The sequence below is a fragment of the Aythya marila genome (assembly GCF_965140915.1).
Source record: "Aythya marila genome assembly, chromosome: 3".
Lineage (NCBI taxonomy): Eukaryota > Metazoa > Chordata > Aves > Anseriformes > Anatidae > Aythya > Aythya marila.
This window is the reverse complement of record NC_139044.1, coordinates 49,381,155-49,404,905: the sequence shown is the minus strand read 5'-3', so window position 1 is coordinate 49,404,905 and position 23,751 is coordinate 49,381,155. Positions and strand designations below refer to the sequence as shown.

The following is a 23,751-nucleotide window of genomic DNA, read 5'->3' as shown; positions in this document are numbered from 1 at the left end:
GATGTTTCTCTTCTTATTCAAACTAAGACACAGTGAGATGACTGAAAACCATTTTAATACCAGAGAGCAGCATGACCACGATGAGACTGTTAGGTGGCTGCTGCTGTGACACCCACACCAAGGAGCACCTTCTCTCATGAGTACTCAGCTTCAGGAGCTTGTAGAATAAGGTGATATTTACGTTCAGTAGGAGTAAAAAACAACTGGGCTCATTAGTCATCTTGCATACAAATGGAAGTGCATAAAAAAAGGTCTTTCCGAGGTCTACAGGAGCTCAGGATATGAGGTTTCATTCTGCACACAGGAGTTGGTGTAAGAAGGCATTTCTGCTATTACACAAGTGAGCTGGTCTGCAGAACAGCAGCACAAGTGGTGGCACATATTACATCTTTCAACTTGGATCAGTTAGGAAAGAATTAGAAGTGTTTCCCTGACTAAGTCACAAGTTAATTCACTTAGTGTTATTTTTTGGTTAGTATCACAGGACTGAGTTACTCAGAATAAGAGAGTCTCAGGTCTTTTCTGCCAACACTTACCAACATAGACAGATAGTGATAAGACAAGGGGGAATTTATTCACTCAGAGGGTGGTAAGGCACTGGCACGGGTTGCCCAGAGAAGCTGTGGATGCCCCATCCCTGGAGGTGTTCAAGGCCAGGCTGGATGGGGCTTTGGGGCTTTTTTTGGCTGGATGTGGCCTAGTGGGTGACATCCCTGCCAATGGCAGGGGGTAGGAACTAGATGATCTATGAGGTCCCTTCCAACCCAAGCCACTCTATGATTCTATGAATATAAAGCCACATAGCAAAACATGCATCCATGAATAGATTGATGACAAAGCAATGTAATTTTAAAAGGCCTAAATGTATCTGTGTAATCTTAAATAACTAGAAAATAAACATTATAGATATAATATTTCAATTTTTAAAAACTTATTAATGAATTGCTCTAAAGCTTAAATGAGAAACATTTACCCTTACAATCTGCTTCTTATCCATTATATTTCCTGGCAGCTTTCTAATTATAATTGACAAATATAATCCCCATTAAAAACACTCACTGACTGCAAATTCAGAGCTAACACGCAGTTAGCATTTAACTTATGATCTCTAGAAATAAGAGAACAATCCTCTTGAAATAAATGGAGCAAGTTGCACGTCTCCATTTGTTTCAAGCTGTCTATGGACTTGAGAAAAAAATAATCAATTTAGTCTTTAACTTTTTGTCTAAAAGAAAGTAAACGAGAAAGACAGAAGGCTTTTTATATAACTTCTTAGTATGGACAAAGCCTGTATCTTTGTTGATAGTCACTGGCAAGCAAGACAAGGGCTGGTAATAAAACTGTACTCCGGGATCCATGTTAAGAAGCTTTTTGCTCCTATAGCCATTTGCCCAAAACATTAAGTGAAATCAGAACCTTTACTGATCTCTAATGAACCTGTAGCACTCAGAGCTATGACTCTGCTGCCCTTGCTGAGTTTCAAAAGGCAGAACAACATCCCTGCTTTATAAATGTCATGGTGTTTTATCCAGATACTGTATACTTCCTTTTTTTTTCCCCCACTTTGTTTTTTTTTTTTTTTTTTTTTTAAGCCCATTAGAAAGTACTGTTTTATGGTGAAAAAGAGTCAGCATAATGCATTGCAAGGGTAATGTATTTTAGAGGTTGGTGGAGCAATTTATATGCAGATATTTTGAAATCTCTCCAGAGAAAATGTGCTACTGCACTTCTCTAATAGAAAATGAAGACCAGTGCAGCAAGTGGTAATTGAAGAAACTCTCAAAAACTGAAACTTGTATTAGCTCTTTCTGCAAATTATTTTATTCTTCTTTCTAAAGAAATACTTCTTAATACTTCTAAAAATGGTTACAACTAGTATAAGAGTTAAATTTCCCAGTTTCATTATTTCTCCTCTTCCCTACACAGACATAAAACAAACATCAGGACAGATTTCCTGAACAGTCTTGAAAGAAAAAAAAAACATCTAGAAGCAGAAAGCATTTTATTCCTTTCCCCCATAAAGTTGAACATGATATAGGAGGTGATAAAACAGGATTTTGAAAACCTTGATGATTCCAGACTCTTCGCAGGATGATAGAAAAGTAACCAAGGTGACGATGGAGTTTGATATGGATCAATTTAATGATTACACCAAGAAGCTGCTCTCCCTATTAAATGCCCTGCATGAGATTAAACTTACTGTGACCCTTTTTGCATTTCCCTTTTGTTTCTTCTGCACAGTACAAATATCTAATAAATTACAGCCTTGAACGGTACACAGCTGAAGCACACTTAAATTACAGTTAAATGAACAACAGTGAGGAATGCCAGGGTAATTATGTTTTCTGAATGAATATTCCTTTCAGTGAATCATGCATTCCTCAAAGATGCTTAAAGATCATATATAGTGTCTCCTTTTTTCTTGTTTCTTCTCAGAACATTTTTATTGAAGTGCTATGTTACATAGGCTTTTTTTTTTCATTATCTGGTATGGCCAAACATGTCTTATTTGTGCAATTCAAATAGTTGTAAATGAAAAACAGCAGAGAACACTCCTTATTAACTCTCCAACCTTTGTAATCCAGCCTATGAAAGCATGCATTCAATGTCATGTTTGCCAAATCATTTGTCCAAACTTAACACTTTAATTACTAAGAGTGCATTAGTAAATACCATGCGTGCTGTGCTCTGTCTCCCCTCCATACAGATCATTAGTCCCATTCTCTTTTACAAAGCATGAAAGACTAAGATTTTTTCAAGAGAATGTAGATTTTACAGATTTGTGTTTTGATTGAATTCTACTGCTACAGAGGAGATTCAGACTACAGAAATACAAAAGCCTTTATCAGTTGTCATGAAAAAAAATCAAGCAGGAGAAAAACAGGACTAAATAAAATCACCTCAGCAGAGGTAAAGCCACTTGGCAAATTTGATTTGCATATTCAAGAGGAGAAAAGAGGCTAAATCGTCTCTGTAAGCTCAGTTCAACTAAATATCTGCAGTAGCACAGGGCGCATGCACCTTTATAAACCTGGTCTCAATAAATTATGAATCCCTCTTCCTTCCAGCAGAGTCCTTTCCAAAATGCTCCTAACTCAAATTGCCTCTGTCTGAGCCTATGGGGCAGAGGAGTTTGTACACGGGTTTTGTAATCTTTCATGTGCTTCTGTTACCTGATTAAATACAAGTGCAGAGGGAGCGGATGCACCAATGGTTAATAAATGGGGTGGGAAGAACAAACTGTTCTCCAAAGCCACCACCATGTGCTGGCACACTAAGGCCCTTTTTCTCCAAGACACTTCTCTCTGTGCATGTAAACGCAATTTACCACCAGCCTCGGGAAACAAACAGAATAAATGCTGCTCATCTGAAAATACAGACATCTTGCATCATTCTGACATCCTCCTTACAGCTTCATTGCTACCTAAAGTACTGCCTCCTGCCTTCTCTCAACTGCAGAGTTTTTTTAAAACCTTTTCTACATGCAATAACACTGCAAAAAATACAGGTTTTTTTAAGCACTCATCTTAGCAAAAGTACCACTGCATCATCTTCTGCAGCTATGTCACTTTCTAAATATTTAACTTTTCTCCTTCAAGGGCATTCACAAAAAAGCAACCCAAATGGAGTAAAGGTATGAATTTATCACTGACTAAGAAAAGTGCATGTTCCTATTCAGAATTAAAGAAGTCTGATTTCAGTTGGCATTTCTTTCACTTTCAAAACTAATTTACTTATTTTATTTATTTCAGAAATTCTCCGTTTTCTTCCACCAATCATTGAATCACACTTTTATCTTCCTTGTTCTTATGTTTTTCTTCCTTATCCCTTAAAATGAAAAACTGGCACCTTAAAGTCCCTCACTGAACATAAAAATCTTACCATAAAAACAGTAAATATGACTGATACCAAATTATATGAATTACTGAGACACATCATAAATTTTCCTTCTACGTATGTTGTTTGTTTGTTACATCAAATATGTTAGTAATAATTACATTAGAAGTATATGAAAATTAAGTAATTAAATAAAAAGTAAGAAGGTAATTCTTGCATTTTTTCTGTTTTGCTTCTACCTCCCCCCCCAAAAAAAAAAAAAAAACACACCATCATTAAATCTCATTGACTATCCTCTTGAATTGGATTACAAAAGCTCATTTAGTTGCTTCAATCAGTTTAGGTTTGATGTCAGCACTGTTTTCCTCTCTCCTATATCTGAAATTTTCAGTATCTCCTCTATATCTGAAATCAGGGAACAGACAAAGTTTGAAGACTATTTAAAGCTAAGAGTGCTCTCCAGCCTGATCATACCAAAACAAGTGAAGTTCAGAAATCATTTCTTTTCTATTTTATTTTCTACCACTCTATGTTTTATCTAACTGCTGTGCTGCCAACACTGAAATTCAGATTGGTACACTAGAAGAAATGAAGGAAACTGCCAGTGTCAGTCTGCTTGTCAGACCATAGAGCTACTGATATTCAGCATTCCTCCCCATGCTTTTAAAAATAAGAATAATTAAAAAAAAAATCCTACCAGTTACACGTAAAATAATTCTTCTCTTTCAAGATACAAGCATCAAGATATCATTTCAGCAACACTTGGCATGTTGCAGATAGGGCCAGATTACTGGAAAAGTCTTTGAGATGCAGCAGTCTGCTGAGTTCATTAAAACCATTCTCAAAATAAAACAGTGGTCTTTACTTCTGTGAAGGCCTCAGTCATTAGAGAAATAGTCCTACACTTCTGCCCCATTGCCAAACATCCTGAGCAAGATCATTAAAAATAAACAACACACTATTTCTGGAGAGATGCTGGGATTTATTTCTCAGCCTCAAGTGGCCTCATTTGAAAACTAAGAATATTTCAGGGTAGTTTTCCTCTTACTCTGTATTTTGAAACTTCAAAGTCTTTTTTGAATTGTTACAGGTGTGATCATTTCCACTGCATTGCTGTCCAGAGTTGGGTAGCCTCTACATCCAACCTGTGCCCCCTTCTCTTCCTGGGAAGAGACTCCCTTGGGACTGGGAGAGGAGCCCCATGTCACAGCCTTCTGTAACCTCCTGCAGAATTTGTCAGCAGAGGTGCAAACTTTTCTATAGAAAACTCAAGGATCATCACAGCAAGTTTTTCATTTTTCCAGTTATCTACTGTACAGTTAAAAAAAAAAAAAAAAAAAAAAAAAAAAGCAACTTCAGATCACAGTTTAAAAACAACTGTCGCATTTCAAGAATGACAACAGATTTGATTGACACAGATAAACAACAAGGATTACCATTACCTACTTTTCAGAGTTCTCAAGCACTCAAATTATTTGAAATGCAAAATGTGGCTTTCAGATCTATGACAGAGCAATATGTTATAGTACAAAGTCCTCACCAATGTTCTTTTAAAATGAACTATCTGCAGGACCAATTCACAGTTATCCTACAGACTTAAATTACTTTTTTCCAAACTCAAACCGATAACATTTTAACACAGATTTCTTTCAGCCTACAATGAACAGCTCTGGGTCTGGCTTACTGTACCTTCTTAAAATTTCATTTACCTCTCTAGCAAACAGCTATTTTTTTCTCAAAGCTGCAGTCTTTGACCTTTAAAGTACAGGCAAACAGTACATAAATAAATGCTTATGGAATGAGAAAAACTAAGTTAAGTTTTACTGCTCCCAGTAGAACACATCAAAATCGATTACTTGAAAACTAATTACTTACTATTTTTTAAATAAATATCTAAATGATTCTTTCTGGTAATCAAGATTTCTGTAAGTTTTTATTCTATGTTTACATTAATTTTACATTTACACTGATTATGTGCTATAAAAACTTCCTAAAAGTAAAGAAAATGACAGGAAGACAACCAAAATGTAGCTTTCTGTGGGAATTTTGCACAAAACGAATAATGGTCTGTACAGGTATTAGTCACCACCACGGTCTGCTAATGCATTATGTATTCAGTCCTTTCCTGTTAGAGTTCATACTCTGGATGAGCCACCCTAATAAGGATGTGCTTAGTTTGAATAAAGCTACCATGTTACACTGGAGCGTCTCTGCTGTTTTTTATGTTTGAGGCAGGGGTTTTGGTTACTGTTTGATTTTATTTTTACATATTTCAAAATGATACAGCATGCAAAAAAAAAAAAAAAAAAGCAATAAACATGAAAATATATAGTGTATGTAGCATAACAACATGTAGACAGACCCTTAATAACATTTCTAGTTACCTCTTAGAAATATACTTTTTTTTTTTCTACTAGGTTATGGTGATAAGTCCCTCTGTTTTGCTTAAGGAAAGCTTATAAAGAAACAAGGCAAACTTACTTGATATAATAGGGCACTTTGTTATGTGAAACAGATCTCTGCCATGGAAACTGTACTGAGGCTGAGGAAATAAGCAGAAGATGATTATTAGAAAACACCTGTCAAAAAAAAAAAGAAAACTATATTTATTTATTTATTTTACAATTAAAACAGTTACAATAAATTAAATGGGAACAGCTATAATTTTCCAGACAACTTTCAGTAATTAGAAAATCAGCTGGAGGAAATGACTGTAATCTATCAAGGTGATTTTAGGCATCTATTTGATGTCAAGCTCAAAATAAAACAAATGTGGTGATTCTGCTTCACAGAAGGATAATAAATTCTGAACAAGCAAGCTATCCATCCAGAGAAAATGGACACAGTGCTTTTCCTACCTTCAAAGACTTATCATCAGCTTCAGTTTTGAAAATAAACACCTCCACTGCTGTAATTAATACTCAACAACAGAACAAAAAGGAGAAATATCAACCTTATTACCGTTTGCTACAACCCTTTGCTCCTATTTGCAATTCAGATTAATATTGATTAACACTGTACAGCCAACAAACAGCCACAAAACCTGTCTTCGCACTCCTTGTTGAACAGCAGGATTTATACAAGTCATCAAGATAAATCAACAGATACCATCTGTAACACCAAGAAGCCTTCTGTACACCATGTTGCAAAAGGCATAAAGTCATGCACGACACTACTCGATTCACTTAGAGATCCCAGAGATAAAAGGGGAAAGTCTTCATGCCAAAAAGAATTCTGGTGCATGGCTTAAAAGTGGCTATTTAGTGAAGAACCACAAGAACCTACAAAGAACCTATGGTTCTATGAAGAACCATAAGGCCTACTGGAAACTACCAGAATAGTGTCTGATTAATTAGGGTTTTATCACAGAAGAAACTCACTTTACTGAACATGCTGTAGAAGCAGAAATTAAAAGAACATGTAGAAATAACTAACTGAACATCACAATAGGATGAATTTATACTGAACACACACACACACACACTTTCAAAACAGATTACCTACTCTTAAGCACTAACACCCCTGTTTAAAACCTGGTGAAACGAGATGCAGGCTTGATGGATCTCAAGTAATTAAAACACATAGTTGATCTAGTTTCCCTGCAAGCAGAGAGCACTTTTGAGCTTATCCCTCTGTGTAAAGTACTTTTGAGAGTAACTGTCTCTTCTGTTCCAAGACCTGTACAAGCAGCATAAGCCCCACATGCCAGTACTCCTGCAGAGAGGGGGGCTCACCCTCTTCCCAGCTGTCTCCTGAGGATTTTAATGGTTGTGACATCTTCCTGGACCATACAAAATTTCATGGTTTGTATGTTAAGAAACATTAATGTACTGAAAGACAGATCAACTGAGAAGACTATTTGGAAAACTACTTGAACCAAATTTTCTTCACTAAAAGGGTTGCTAGGCACTGGGACAGGCTGCCCAGGGAAGTGGCTGAGTCACCATCCCTGGAGGTATTCAAAAGACGTGTAGATGTGGTGCTTAGGGACATGGCTTAGTGGTAAACTTGGCAGTACTAGGTTAATGGTTGGACTTGTTGCTCTTAGAGGTCTTCTCCAAGCTAAATGATTCTATGATTCTATCATTATTCACTGGAAAAAATAGAGGAAATGTCATACTATTATTTGAAGAAAATAATGTTTGCAATAAAACTGAATTACTTGTTAATGGAAATACATAGTAATGTCTAAATGCTCAAATAGAGGTATTTAGCTAAAAAATAATAGGTACTCACAATGCTGAAAAACAAACAAACAAAAAGTTTCATTCTTTAATGCTGCAATTTGGCACCTATGGCAGCTAGGGTAACTACACTAATTATGTCTTCTAACCAGAATGTAAAACCTGGCCACAGTAATGTATGATTTTTGTGCTAGGACAGGCTATAGATACTCTGCACTGACACAGATATGGACTAAACCTTAATAAATTAAATTGCTAATTATTATGGACTGAGTCATACTCTATTTATTTGGGAACAAAATTTCTAAAAGCAGTGCCACTTTTCTCTACTGCACAAACCTCTGTAAAATAGAATTCCCATTCTTTTCTATAAACAGGTTCTCAATAAAAACTGAGCAGAGTAGTTATTGATTCTGGCACTCAACAGCAGGGCTGCAGGTATTAGTAAAAGGTTGAACACCACTTGGATGCTTTGAGCAGGACACTTGAAGGCCTAGGCCATTTGTTAGGGACCATATGGAGCCAGCACTCCATGGATGTTTGTGGATTCTTCTGAGAAAGAATACAAGAAATAAAATAGAGGGACGTAGATCTCAGGCTTTAGAAAATAAATGAAATTATAGAAAAATGAAGTTAGTTTCTGAAGGCAGGAAACAATAAAACATTCTTTTTTCTTTCTCTTTTTTTTTTTTTTTCCAGAGAATAATGGGTTATAAGGATTCTTCACCTTCATCCATAAGGATGTGTAAAATTTATGGATCAGTAGTTAAATTGCAAGGAGCTTATTTTCCATCTCAAAAGTAATGAAAAGAGGAGCAATTAAAGTCAGCCTAACACTGACTGGAGGAGAGAAATGATTCAGCAAACCATCGTGCATTGCAGGGGCCTCCAAAATTGCACTAGATCAGTCTCCTACATCACGAGAAGAGAGGACAATATTATATAATTAAAAAATAAAAAATATATATCCTGAAGCACTTTCTTCATGATGGACTGGATGAATCCACAAATTCAGTGTTCCAAGAAGTCCATCAGCAGTAGTAAACACTTTACTGTGCTTATTTATTAGAGAAACACAACTAGCTAAAGCAGAGGGAAATCACAGGATTAAGGCGATGGAGTCTGATGAACAGGTAGAAACAGGTGTTTTGCTAGCACAAATTACTGATGAAATGGCAACTGGGAGCAGATCAGATGAGATTGGTGGGTGCAGAGGCTGTGGTTTCTTGTTAAGGTTTGCAGGAAGAGTAACAGGTAGGTGATACCAACCTAAAATAGTTGCCATTCAGGATGGCCCAGATTAAAACCTGCCTTTTAATTCCAAAGTGCAACTTTGGAGGTAAAGATTTGTATGAGACAGATGCATCACATCATAATTTTAGTTTTAGGAGTTTGAGGTTATATTATTCAGACTACAGCCTTGCCTGTTCTTCATAGTTAGAAGTCACTTAAGGTTACAACGAAGGTTTGAAAAATTTGATTTAGAATATGCGCTATTTCAACCTGTCAGGATAAAACCTTAATTTTTCTGGATTTAATGATTTCTTTATTGCTTTCCTTTTAAAGTTACTGTCTCTAACTTTCATTTAACAGACTTTTACATGAAGTTGTAGGTATTAACTTCTGTAACACTGCTTAGTTCAAGCTCTCGAAATAGAATTTTTAAGAAGTTTTTGCTGCTGTCTGGGGGGAGGGGGGTGAAGAGATTGCTTGTATTTTGTTTTTGTCTTTTTTTTTTTTTTTTTTTAAACTAAATGGATAACTGCATACTATTTGTTTTTGCAGAGCTGTGGTTCTTGGCTATAGCTTTTTGCAGTAGTTAAAAACGTGCATTCTGGAAACTTTCCCCTCTCAACTTTTGTTCATCACTTGAACTCCCCATCCCCTTAAGCCTAGAGAAGATGCCCTAAGCAAGGCTGAGGCATGCTGATAAGGTATTGCATAGTCTCCTTGGATGCAATTCTATGGACGTTTTATCCAGCAACAAAGGCAGTTTACACAATTCCAACATTCTCTTGCAACCAGCTCCCACTGCATTTTACCACTCATTCAGTTTTGTGAATGAAAGTATTTGTTGTGGCATGCTGTAAACCAAATGAAGGAAATGATCCAGGCCAAACAAAACAAACCGACCTTGTCTGGCAGGCTTCTTTGTTTTACATGTGGGCTCTTACACTCGTTTTTCTTTTTCTTTTTTTTTTTTCAGCTCAGTCACCTGCATTTTTCCATTGGTCCAGGAGAGGAGAAGTGAACATCCGTAACAGTTACACAAGACTGAAGAAACCAGTTAGAGTAGGGGAAAATGCATCTTCTCTACAGTGCTTCCTAATCAATTTACATTAGACAATACCTACTACTCTCCCAAATGGTTAATCTGGCATTTTTCAACAGTGTCAAAGCTACCTTTGTACCTCTATTCTTTTTAACAAATTATTACACAGGTGCACTGTCCACGTCAAAGTTAAAAGTTTGAGACTGTGAGTGCTACAAAACCCACCATGGCAACATCATAGTATACTTCTAATGAGGTTTATATAGCAAAAAAAAAAAAAAAAAAAAAAAAAGTAATTTTACAGTTGTGTTTTTTTTTTGTTTATTTGTGTTTTTTTCCTGTCAACTTAAAAAAAGGGAGAAGTGACTCAAAGAACCTTGATTTTGCATAACTGCTGTAATATTTTAAAAACATTGCAATTTGCTTACCCTGTTTACTGAGAAATTGTTTGTCAATTCAAAATAAGAACACTGTTATCACTTAGCTCAAGAAGAAAACAAGATTTATTTAATGTTTTAAAATTATATGAACTGTTTAGCTATATAGGCACATACTTGAGAATTTCTGAGACAGAGCTGGACGTTTTTATATTCATGTCTTGTTAATTTGCAACAATTTTTATTATTGAAGCCTTCTGTCAAAAAACAGAACTACTTGTGTTAACCTTTGTATCATTAGCTCTGATGATGGCAGATAAAGCTAGAAGGTCAGAAAATTAACAAGGATCTCGATATCACAAAATATCTTCCTTTATTGAACACATCAGATGAGAGAAAGAGGGAACACAGCATCTGTTTTTGCCTTCTTCTAGCCATAATGGGAGATTCTAGGTTTATCAAACGGAAGTGATTCAACTTTGAATTCCCCACCCCTTTATGTGAAATTCTAGGAATTTATGACATGAAGTGCATAATAATAATGGTCTAGTCTGCAAAATCCAGGCAGCTCTTGCCTTGTGCCATCCCAACTAGTGTGTAGGGAGAAACTGAAGACAGAGGTAGCACGAGATGAGAAGATGTGGTTGTGAACACAAAGACCCTGGAGCAGCCACAGGTCAGACCTTACAGAAAACAGCGGACAAAGAAGAAAATGAACAAGGATGCAATCATAATTCAGCAAGATACTGCAGTGACCCTCGAGGAAAGTATACTAGTGAGAATATCAGTGAAGTTATGATGAAGATGAAATATCCCAGCAAAAAATCAGGGAGGTAGATAATGCGGAAAAGGAACTTTCTGTGCCTCAAGTCAGAGGGAAACCTGGAGGGCAGTAAGCGATGTGCAGTGTTTGTGAAAACCTCCTGTACAGTTATATGTCGAATGCATCAATTAATTCAAAGAACTTACTGGAGAGAAAGTGCTGCGATGCAGGTCCAAAATCTCGGTGTGCCTCTTGCAGCTGTTTAAGGCGATCCTCTACAGACACCTACACACAAACAGGTATTTACAAAATTTACTTTGTAACACCAGGTCCATGGCTATAAAAACACTGGTGTGCACTTATTTTTAGTTAAGCACATTTAAGATTTCATTCTGCCATAGCACTTATTTGTTATCCACCTGTTCAAAGCTACATTTTATATATTTGTTTGCTTAATTAAAGTCCCTTTCATCATTTGCAGTCTTCCTATGAAAGTAGTGCAGATCAATAACGAACAATAGCGGTTTCATGGTGACTTTAGCTGACCACTGAAGTTTCTGACCTCCTCCCAGCCCTTCTGTTGTCCAAATTTCTATAGTCAGCAGGTCGTCATTTGATTGTATTGATCTCAAAGTGCCTTTCCAACACAGACTATTTTGGCTGACACGATTTCCCCTGGTTTACTAATTGAAACTGCACTAGCACATCCAGCAGCAGTTTGGCTGCTTAGTTAACTCAAGTTAAGGAGCGAAAAAAAAGAGAAACCCATTAACAAATTATATTTATAATTCTGTCTCTCAAGGGAGACAGATTCAGACCTATGAGCCCAGAAGCTGACGCCTGAGTTTTAAAAGTTCTGCTGTAATGCCCTCAGCTAGAGAGGAAACATTCTCCATCCTTTCCCTGATTCTTTCAGATACTTCATATAACTCTTAAGAGCCAGACAAATAAATAAATAGCAGCACATTCACAATAAATATTTATTACAAACAAACAAAAAAAAAAAAAGAAAGTGCAAAGATTGTTAAATGAACTTTAACTAATGTAAGAAACTTCATTAAATCGTTCAGTGAAAAACTTCATAAGTTTAAACTGTAATCAGGCACATTGATTTACCTTTCTCAGACCATTTAAGCACCAATAATCATAACTAAGCTTTACGAATCTCACAGCATACCCTCTTCTGTTTTTAGCTAAATGTTCTACTACTCACATTTCATTACAGATCTACTAATACTTAGGTAATTTTTAGTGAAATTCCCTGCAGACACTGGAAACATAACAGGAATATGCACATGGGTTTTCAGTAACAATGATTTATACAGTAAAAATACTGCTATGGCATGTAGCAAAGCATGCAATAATAGTTCCCACTAGCCTCCAGAGATTAATGCAGTCTCTTGAGTGAGTAAACTGCTGAGACAGCTTGAAAGGAAAAGCTATTGGTCAAGCCACAGAACTAAAGAGTTCTCTTTGTGACTTTTGTACTACTTGAGTAACAACTCAAAGACAGAAATAACCAATGAGCAGTAATAATGCATCTTTTAGGAGAACAGAAGAGAGTGAGGAGCATCCCCCACCATACCCCACTCCTAATGCACATGTTCAGAAGAATACCTGCAAAAGTTTCCACCGCATATTAAGATCATCTAATTGACGAGACATCTTTAACGATGGATAAAGGTCGAGTGGAGACAGCTGACTGGACAAATCATTCACTGTTTTAACTTTCAAGTTGATGGGAGCAATTTCTTCTCTAAAAGCCTAAAAAAGTAAGAGACATACATTTATGCTCTATGGACACCTGAGCAGCAAGAAAGCCACAGTAAACTCAACATGGTGCCAACTTGCACAGTGTGGCATCTTGCACTACATAATGATACACAACTCTAGACTTCTTCAGCAAGGAAAGTTCATTCATTTCAATATTCTTATTACCTATTCCTTTGGAGAAAAAAATAAAATGGCATGAAATTTACCCAAATGTCCACATCCAGATTCCACCACTAAAATAGAGTATTACAATTTCAGTAAGGTGTTTTGTGGTGTCAGATGGCTTTAGACCCCTTCCTTTCAAATAGAAATAGGCAATACTCTATTAGGAACTATAGCAGTACAATCACTGTCAAGAGCTCTTTAAAAAGAATTATGTCTGGTAACTGCAGTTTTCCAGTATAAAGCAGCTGACAACAATTCAATTTAAAAACTATTATTGAATTAGCAAAGCATGAAGGAATGTATCTTCTAAGGTAAAGGAATACAATGTTTTACCTGATTAGAACTGTAAAGCAAAAGTATTACAATGATTAAAAGAAGAAAAAAAGGTTTATTGAATCAAATGGAACTAAATACAGCATTAAGAGAAAATTGATGCAAGTTTTAGTTACAGTTGAAAAGATGCATCAAATGTCTTTCTTGCTGTGAGCACTTAATTGTTCAATCCTACAAATGACTAAACATCATGAAACAAGCCAAAAACAACTGGAAAAAAAGATTTTCTTTGGACAATTCAATTATTTACCTCCCTTAAAAACCTCTCTTATAAGGGCCAGGAACAGAAGGCACCTACTGGCAAGATGTAAGTGTCTGACTTCTGGACAGCCAGCAGGACCGAATTACTTTAGCAGATGTTTCATTTTTTCCACAGCTATGAAAATCTAAAAGGCTTTTGCTTTACTTTCCTTTACAGAAAAAGCTATCAAAGTATGACAAATTGCTTCTTAATATAAGAATAAAGAGCTATTCAGTATCAGCAGCTTCGTGTTTATTTTGGTATCAATATTAAAATGTAAGAGGTGGAGGAGGAGATGCATTTCTCTTTGCAAATCAACCACACTCTAGACGCAAATCAGCTTTGACTACCTTTGTTTTAAAGATTTTAGGTTCTATTAAACCTGAAGTAGCAACTAAGCTTGGAGAATGCTGATACTTCCATTGATACATGTGAAATAAGGCAGCCCTGAGTGAAGTTCATATAGGTCCACAGGCTGCAGTAAACAAATAGAATAGTTCCACAAAACTTTTTGCAAGCCATGGCTCTTCTTTCTTCCAACACCAGCTTCTCGTGCTAAAGTCACAGATGGTCAAGTACATGACCCCAGGGTCCTCTAATGTTTTTCCATATTCACCTTGAGCTTGAAAACTGAAAAGTTGTGTTTGTGAAACAGAAGCTTGCTAAGTTTGCCTGAAATAGCTATTTCCTCTATCATACTAATTAAAAAGCAAACGCGTACCTGCATGTTCTGCTGGAATGCCTCCTATTCAGGCATTCACTCAAGCATTTTGCTGCTTCAGGTCAGCTTTCCTGGCTAATAGTTATCAGAAGGTATTGCTTATTTGGAGAGTTTTGCATTACTGGGTCCCTAGTCCAACCCATGCAATTAAGCAAAGGATGACAACTGTCATGGGCAGCGGTGCTTTGGGATATTGAGCCCTGCATGAGTGGCCTGGAACCCTTGTTGAAAGAATTGTTATGCCTGTGAGAGCACTATACTGTAGTGTTTGTTCTTACCTTTGAAATAATCCTTAAGAGAAGCCAACCTAAAGCAAAAGCAAATTTTCACTTATATGTGCTCAGATAGACAACACATGTAAAATTCATGAAAGTTATGGACTAGGAATTAAAACTAAGTAAAAACTTCTGTATGACTAACAGAACTCTAAACATTTTTCAAAGAGGAGAGCTATATGTGATTGACAAACAGATCTGACAATTCACCACTACAAAAAGGAGAGGAGGCTCCTGTCATCTATCAGGATTATAACTGACTGAACTTGCTCATATTCTAGTACTTGGACAAAGCTTCAAACACACCCATAGCCTCACAGTGGGTTGGACAGTATTTCTGGGTGGAAAATATTTGAATTCTACAACTTTTTTTTTTTTCCAATTTAAATCACACATGCTTATGCAATCACACAATCACAGCTGATAGTGAATGTGGCACAGTAATGGACTTTCCTTGTGACCTAAAATCTAGTCTTTGAAGAGCAGTATAAACTGTACATAAGAATTTAAGTATACAGTAAACATATTTGACACCATTAAGGGTGGTAAAATTGAGGGGTGTGACTCACACAGGCTAAATATTCCCTAGGAATATTTACACTTACAGTAGTTTTCTCAATGTGATCTGGTAATGAATCTATGAGCAGGTCTCCCACAGGTTTCCAGCCATTCCTCACGTTTTCAGCCTCCTTCAGGTCAGCATCGAGGTCATCCATGGCACACTGCAAGTCTTTCAGTTTTTCTAATGCTTTGTCCACTTGCTTCTGCCAGATAGTGGCACTGGCATTTAGGTTCTCCCATTTCTCTTTTACCTCTGATGACTGCTTACGCATAGCTTTGGCAATTCTCATGGCTTTCTCCTCAGGGGTCAACTCTGCAGAGGGGAAAAAAAAATAAAAAATCATGCTGTTTATTTCTACTTTTATTCATGCCAAGTTAAACAGACTGCTTCTGAGGTGCATGTTCAAGACAGTTCATAAGTCCAGAGTCAATCGATAATTTACTTCAGTAGGTATAAGGTAGCCAAAAAGTCTATTTTGCCATAATTAAAATAAACCTTCATCATCCTTAATGACAAAATAATGCTTGATAAGACAAAGGGAAACTATTCCTGACTTCTATGTATTCCGATACCTGCAAAGCAAAGGCAGCTCACTGCTGGTTTGTTGGAGGCATAGGGGAGGTACCAGAAGATCACTCTTCCCTACTGGAAACTGCCATAGGGATCTAGGGACCATTTCATGTAGAAAGAACAAGAACCAACATCTTCCACACTACCCCCAGGATGCCTCTTCTCTTCCTATGTACTACCAAAACACAAAGTGTATTGAATACCATGTGGTAAGTGCTTCTGCAGCTCTACCTCTGTTTGTCTGTGTTAACGCTGAAGTCCTAAAAAAAACACATTTTAAATAGGTATTGTAAATATAAAACTGCTCAACTAACATGCTCACCAAAAAAAAAGTTGCACTTACAGTGCATTATTTCAGGCTTATGTGTCTAAATCTCCTGGGCAACCCGCCACCTGTGGAAATCCCATTCCTATTAGCAAAGGCCAGCTGCAGTTGAAGAAAGCCGTAGTGGTCACACACACAAACTCAAGACACAGCCACAGAAGATGGCATTGATTATTTCAGTAAGCTGCTTATATCGATATCCCCAGACCCCAGTGAGCCCGTAAAACATAGGACAGCATTCCACAGTGCAGACATGCTTCAGTCCTAATTGACAAGCACCGAGTCAGCTGGTGGCACATCTCTTCTCCACAACAGATGATTTCGGCAACCCAGGCATTTGGTCTATCAATAAGAGAACATTTCCTTCCTGGGTCTTCAATCGCCAGCAAGTCCTGCTGACTGCTGCTCAAGTTGGCCTTACTGAAAGAAATCACAGAGAGCTTCCTTCACTAGGGTAGAGTTGCTATAATAATTACCAGCTAAGCTCATTTCAAAGGATTCCTCCTTTACTTAGTGACCTTGCAGTTTCTGCAGGCAGAGAAATAAGCAGAGCAAACTTGATATAACGCAGAAAACAGAAAACAAGGGGAACAAGATATGGCATAGTCCAAAACTAAGCTAAGTGGCCTTCTACTCACTGCTATAAAAAAAAAAAAAAAAAAAAAAAAAAAAAAAACAACCTTAGAAAAGGTTTATCACAGCATTGTTTGTGATTAAAAATCAAGCGTTGTCTATGAATAAATTATACACAACAATATAGAGATGAAAGCACCATTCTTGTCAGAAGACAAATGGACATACAATTTTCCATATGCTGATATACTGCCTTTAAAGATATCATATGAGGAAGAGCTTCTTTATGATCTGAGTGACAGAACACTGGAGAGGCTGCCCAGATAGGTTGTGGAGTCTCCTTCTTTGGAGATATTCCAAACCTGCCTGGATGCCATCCTGTGCAACGTGCTCTGTACCTTGTGTCTTGAATCTCAGCAATTCACATTCAAAATAAGCTACGTCATAGGACAACACAGTTCTGGGATGATCTTTACCCCAAACTTGGCCAGAGATTTCAGGATTTCAGGAAAAGGAAAAGAAATAACGCTTAAATTCTAAACAAAGCAACCTTTTCAGATAAAAAAAAACTTCTTTTAGAAAAAAAAAAAAAAAAAAAAAAAAGACTACCAATTGCTTACTTACAGATACCAAAGAAGTCATCACTAGAAGTAATTTTGGAATTAATTCATCAATGGTATATTCAGAGCTGGGAATAATGACAGCCAACTACAGTCCATAGACAAAATTACTGCACAAAATCTGGAAGCCAAGCCATGGTTCAGCACACAGGCAAGTTGCACCTAGTACAACCAGTTCAGTATCATCAGATGGACAACAAGGCCCCACCAGTAAAAGCTGCAGGACCTTAAATAAGTGCTAAGAGAGCACCTGTAGACAGAACACTTTACAGAAGGAAAGGGAGTACTTTGTTGAAAGGGGACAGAAAGTTGTAGACCCAGTAGAGGAGTCTCCTTGGCTCTCATCTCGAAACTGTGAATACAGGGGACACGTACAGGGACACCCAGAAACTGGACTGAGTAGAATATCATCCAAGAAGCCTTAATATGAGTGAAAAACTTAGATTTATTTTTTTTTTTTATTAGCTATAATGGTACTGACATAACAGATTCAATGACTAACTGCTTCTTGCTCCAGTAGAATCAATACCAACAGAAGAATAGCTGTAGCTACAAATGGGAGAGGAGAACAATGGCCTGATCTAATTTGCCTGGCCAACTACAAAAAGACAGCTTCACTTGTGACAGACCAGTCGCATATCTGGGAGGGAAAAAATTCCACACTGACTGGCATGACAGAAGTATCCCAATGGAACTAAAAACAGAAACATTTTTGAACACCATTCATCAGATCAATCTCCTTGTCCAAGGGAATCTGATGCCTATTTTATTTGAAAAATATTAATTCCTTGCAAGACTGCTTTATTTTACCCAAGTCTTGGGAATGCTTGTAAACTTGCCTTTAAAGACATTTACTGGAGAAATAAAGCCAAACACACATTTTTATGAGCTATAAAACCATTCAGCTTCAATTCAGTTAAGAAATACATCTTGCACAACTTCACGCTTTCCATCATGAAAGCCCAACCTATTAATGAGCACCACACTATTTCCAAGCAGAGAGCACATTCTCCAAAATCCTCATTGCACAGCACAGAATTGTAAACCTAGCCTCATAAATAATGTCTTAACAGTAAGAATTCTGCACTTTGAGTTTGTTTCATCAGTCTGTCACTGCACACGCTAGCAGACAAACACAGCTTCTTTATGCTGTGAAAAAATGCTACATACTAGTTGCTGCTCTTTTGTTCCCACTTAATATGAAATCTTCTGAATGATCAACTTTTTTCTTCTTTTTTTTTTTTTTTTTTTTTTTGGTAATGTACTTATTACATTATCTTCACTTCAGCAGCTGCTCAGAAAGTAAGAAGAGCCTGTATTCACTGGACCATCTGTTTACCAGAGAGGGAAGATAGTAACTGACCTTGCAGTCAAAGAAAAAGAGCAGGAAAAAAAATCTGCTTTTGTAGTGGAAAGAAACTTGATTTTAATAAGCATTTTTTATCACAAAGCGATGAAAGGACCAAGAATTTTTCTGTGTCACTAGCACAGAGAGAGTGCCACAGAAGGAAGACTTTCAAGACTGAACTTTACAGCATATAAATTCCTTACACGCTTGCGTATATGGAGAATACTTATACAGGAAAGTTCTCAGTGAAGAAAACTCTTCTTGCTTAAGAATTTAATTCAGATCAGGTAAGTTATTCTGGCTCTAGCAGTTTTGACTCTAAGCAGCTCTGCTTGATCCCCATGTTGCTTGCTCTCTTTCTATCTTGCCAGAATTACATTAATTACTTTTTACTTTGAGTATATTTTTTGTATATGTTAGCATTATGTCAAATATTCTCTCTTCCTTGATTCAATCAGTCTTCACAGAAAAAAAAAAAAAAAAGGATAAAACTTCACTGTGAACTTTTCACTTCATTATGAACACTTTTAAAGCATTTGAAGGAACACAATGAAACATGGTCAAATTTGTAAGCAGAAGAACCAAGAGCACTGCTTGTGTTGCATGATGAAGTCTTTAGCATCACTACAGTGAAAGCATTCACTGTGTTTCTTACAATACGGACAGAAAACAGTTCTGATGGGATGGTAATGGGAAGTTTTAAAGATCAGCAACTGGTTAGTAACATAGCACTTAGACTAGCAACCCAGTATGCCACCTTTCTCTTCTAGTTCAAATATCTATTGCAAATACATGAAAAGCAAAGAAAAAGCACAATCATTCATTTTTGTCTTAGCCTATTTAGGTTTCACTCTATCACAACTGAAAGTTTTCAAGCCGGATAAATATAATCAAGTAAGAGTGAATGAGGAAAGTCTCTGCAGGATTAAAGACAAATTAGCTGGTAACTTTATGTATATTGAATACATCTGGAAAGGGCCTGGAGTATGGTCTATAGATAATGAGATATTAGAATTTCCCAGCGGGTGCTGGTGGATAAGATACAAAAGGACAGATGAAACAAGAGAAAATAACTTCTGATTAAAGGAGATAAGTCATCCCATTGCATCTATCCCCAGAAAACTTAAAAGATTACAGCAACCCTGAGAACCACACATTCATGCAGCATAACCAATTAACCAATGTAATTTATCAGTATAATCAAAACACAATACTTCTCACTAAAAACCAGCCACTATCTTGTAATAAATGATGTGATACACAGCACAGTGGAAGCTTGAGGTTTTGTGGTGCTCAAGAAACAAAAAACAGGTATAAGTTCTATTTTAGATTGTGCCTGCCACAAAACCAGAAAAAAATCAATGGTAATAGTATTGTTATGTCATCAACAAGCTACTATGTCTACTTCTAATTCCTGTAGAAGGAAAGGTACTAATGGAGAAGGATATCACCACTGAATACCACTTACTCAAGACTCCCTGAATCGATGGTGTCCTTCCACAACACTGGACTTCAAGAGAACATCCAGGTTCTGAAATTTTTGAGTTGCTCACAAACCTTCTAAAGCAAGTTTACTCAGCCTGTTTTCTCCTCTATATACTTTACTTTTTGTTTAATATTCTTCAATTACCCATTTGCTGTCTTGAGGCTTATTTACAATTACAAAAACTGAAGCAACTTACTTGAATTTTTACTTGTACCATTCCAAGCAGGCTACCATTTAGACACTACAAGATGAATTTCAAGGCTCCACACAGGTGAACTAAACTTGAAGGGTAATAAAGATGTATTTGAAAAGGAAGAGAAATATTTCATCAGTGTGGGATTATCTCACAGGTAACTGCACATTTCTTTAACTAAATGTGTCAAAAGTCACAAGTGAACGAGCACCAACTAAAACACGGACAACAATGTTCAAAATAGGGCATGAGTCCACTGACCTCCAGTGGCCCACATGCTCTTCTTTCTCCTATAGCTTTAACAATCAAGACTTCGATACTCAGCCCATTAGTGTAGGAGAGAACAAAAAATATTCCAGTCTTGTGTGACAGCTAGGTGACAAGTGGTTGGGAACAGAAATACTGCCTACTTTAGCAAAAAGAAAGTTGCCTATTTCCAATATGGACTTCCTTGCTAAGAGAATACAATATAGAATTTATTTAATACAATACATACAATAGCGAATTTATTTAAATGCGTTCGGTAGCAGGAAGCAAAGAAGTTTGACTTTTATTTACGTCTGAAACAGGGTAATATGCTGTCTGGCTGAAATAAATAATGTAATTCACTGATAGTTACTCATATATTCTCTTACAACACAAATGTGGTTTATGGGGTTTTCTACACTTTTAATTAAAGAAGATAACAGACAGTAAATACTTAATTTTAAATCATGTATTTATCACATCACCTTTAATACCAAATAACATATTTCAAAGACAGGAAACTGATTGTCCTAACAAAACCAAAAGCTACTGAAGTACTTCAGCAATACCACAGACTCCTGGAAACATTTGCAGTAGGAATCACTGTAGTAGCCTAGTCTGCCAAAATGTAAATTTGTTTTATCTTCCAAAAAACATCTAGCTCCACTCCCTCAATACAGCAGTGGAATTTTAAGGATAGGATTTCAGAAAAGCCATGCACTGGGGACATCACTGATCTATATAACCCTGGGGACAGAAAATATTTTTTATTTCCTTTGCATATCCCATAGCCAGTAACCTTATTAACAGTAGAGGGAAATAAGAAGCCAACTGTAACTGTGTTATTGATCTAAAAACGTGCAAAACATTGTCTGTAATTCTTCAAGTTTTGTCCTATACCATGGAAAAGCAGTAACAAAGCTAAAAATGTGAGTATCTCCAATTTCATTATCCTGACCATCTATAAAATTCAGCGGCTGGCCTGGTGGGTTTTGTCAATCAGCTCCATTCAGATGCTCAAAGACGTTCAAAGGTAAGGAAAGGATGAAGTTTCTTTTTTGTGATGGGGCCTCCCTAAGGAAATATGGAAAAATTAAAACAGAAGAAAAAACTGATGTCTGATAAATTAACATAGGAAGAAGTTTCCCGAAAACTGAGTAATTGTCTTCGATCACGCCAATTACTACACAGTACAGTTGAAGGCCAACATGGCAAACATAAGGCCAACATGAAAAAGAAAACAGGCTAGTTCATAACCCGATTTTACATCCTTGTGATTTATCTGAAATTAACTACAGAGATACAGACAATAACAGGTTACAATGGGATCTGTAACAAATACTCTTAGGGGACATAACAATGAATATATATATATATATATATATATATATATGTTTAGGTCCTTAAAATGGGTCTTGGTCAATCAAGCTTAAAACCAATGCATGAGAGAGAGACTGACGAAAGAAGAAAGCAATTCAGAATCAGCAAGTATATCTGTCAAGGTCTGATCACAGAGAATTCCCCATTGCCAATCTCCTCCTAATCAGGAAATCATGAACAATTTCAAATACTGCAACAAGCATTCAAGTGCAGAAGCAAAAATCCACGGAAAATAGTACTTCAGCTACTAAATAATGGATACTGTATCTATAAAATTTGAGTTAGACGAGAAGTTACACACAGAAATTACAACAAGATTCATGAGCAGGTAATGAGAAACCACTCCAGAAGGACACTATATGCTCCCACCAACCACCTTCTGAAGTCTCTCATGTGATTCAGAGAGTGCAGATCTGTCAAGCCCAGTAATCTAATCTTCTGGTGATAAAAACCATCTTTGCATCTATGTCTGGAGAAGCCTCTGTACAAACAAGTGAATTTTTACTTGAGCATCAGAACAAGAGAAAAAAAATCCTGACAACATGTGAGGCTCTCAATCACCAGTCACACCAGAACTGGAATCCAGATCACTAATTGCAAATGATTTTGTACGTACTGTGCTTTAGTGTGTTTACATTTAGCAGATTTTAGAATTTACAGCTTTGGTTAATTCAAATTAACTTTACTGTTTCTCCTTATTTCAAAAACAAAACAAAACAAAAACCTCTCAGATATTGCTGACTCCTTTGTGCCTAGGCAGAATTACTTTTGTACCTAACAGCCCAAGTGCAAATTAGTTGAAGTCAGACAATTAATACAAAGACCATATTAGAGTATGATTCAATTTCCTTTTGCAATGTGCATTATAAAGGAATAGAGAAAGCTTCAAAGATGATGTCTGAAAAGAGATGATAGGGTCTATTTTTAAATATTATGAATATCTTTAACAGATGTTCTAACAAGGTGATTTTTTTTTCAATTAAGTTTTGATTGTATTATGCACTTCAGGGGGATGTGAAAAGGTTACTCAGATTGTCTTAATTTATTGTAATGTACAAGAGACTCTGAATTGATGTCACAGCAGAATCATATGGCAAATTTTTGTCCCTGTTGTGAAGAACCTGCAGAGAGAACAAAATAATCCTGGAATATTTAATTCAACGTACCCTCAAGGGAACTGGGGTTGTTTAGTTAGGAGAAGAGGAGGTTCAGGGAGATGCTCTCTACAACTACCTGAAAGGTAGGTGTGGGGAGCTGGGGGTCAGCCTCTTCACAGGTAACTAGTGATAGGACTAGAGGGAATGGCCTCAAGATGTGGCAGGGGAGGTTTAGGTTAGAAATTAGGAGACATTTCTTCTCAGAAAGAGCAGTCAGGCATTGGGACGGATTGTCCAGGGAGGTGGTGGCGTCACCATCCCTGTGGGTGTTCAAAGAACAGTTGGACGTGGTGCTTAGGGACGTGGGTTAGTGGGTGACATTGGTGGTACAGGGACAGTTGGACCAGATG

The 23,751-nt window shown here is 36.8% G+C and overlaps 1 protein-coding gene across 4 annotated transcripts in view; it reads right to left on the bottom strand.

Moving 5' to 3' along the window:
• Positions 1-23,751, bottom strand: part of UTRN (utrophin) — a 366,390-nt gene that overhangs the window by 67,952 nt on the left and 274,687 nt on the right. For all 4 annotated transcript variants that reach the window (XM_082756434.1, XM_082756433.1, XM_082756435.1 and 1 more), the window contains 4 exons: positions 15,547-15,815; positions 13,051-13,197; positions 11,640-11,718; positions 6,319-6,379 (listed from right to left, as the gene is read on the bottom strand). In XM_082756434.1, the coding sequence (XP_082612560.1) occupies positions 6,319-6,379; positions 11,640-11,718; positions 13,051-13,197; positions 15,547-15,815 (556 nt within the window). The remainder of the gene's footprint in view (positions 1-6,318; positions 6,380-11,639; positions 11,719-13,050; positions 13,198-15,546; positions 15,816-23,751) is intronic.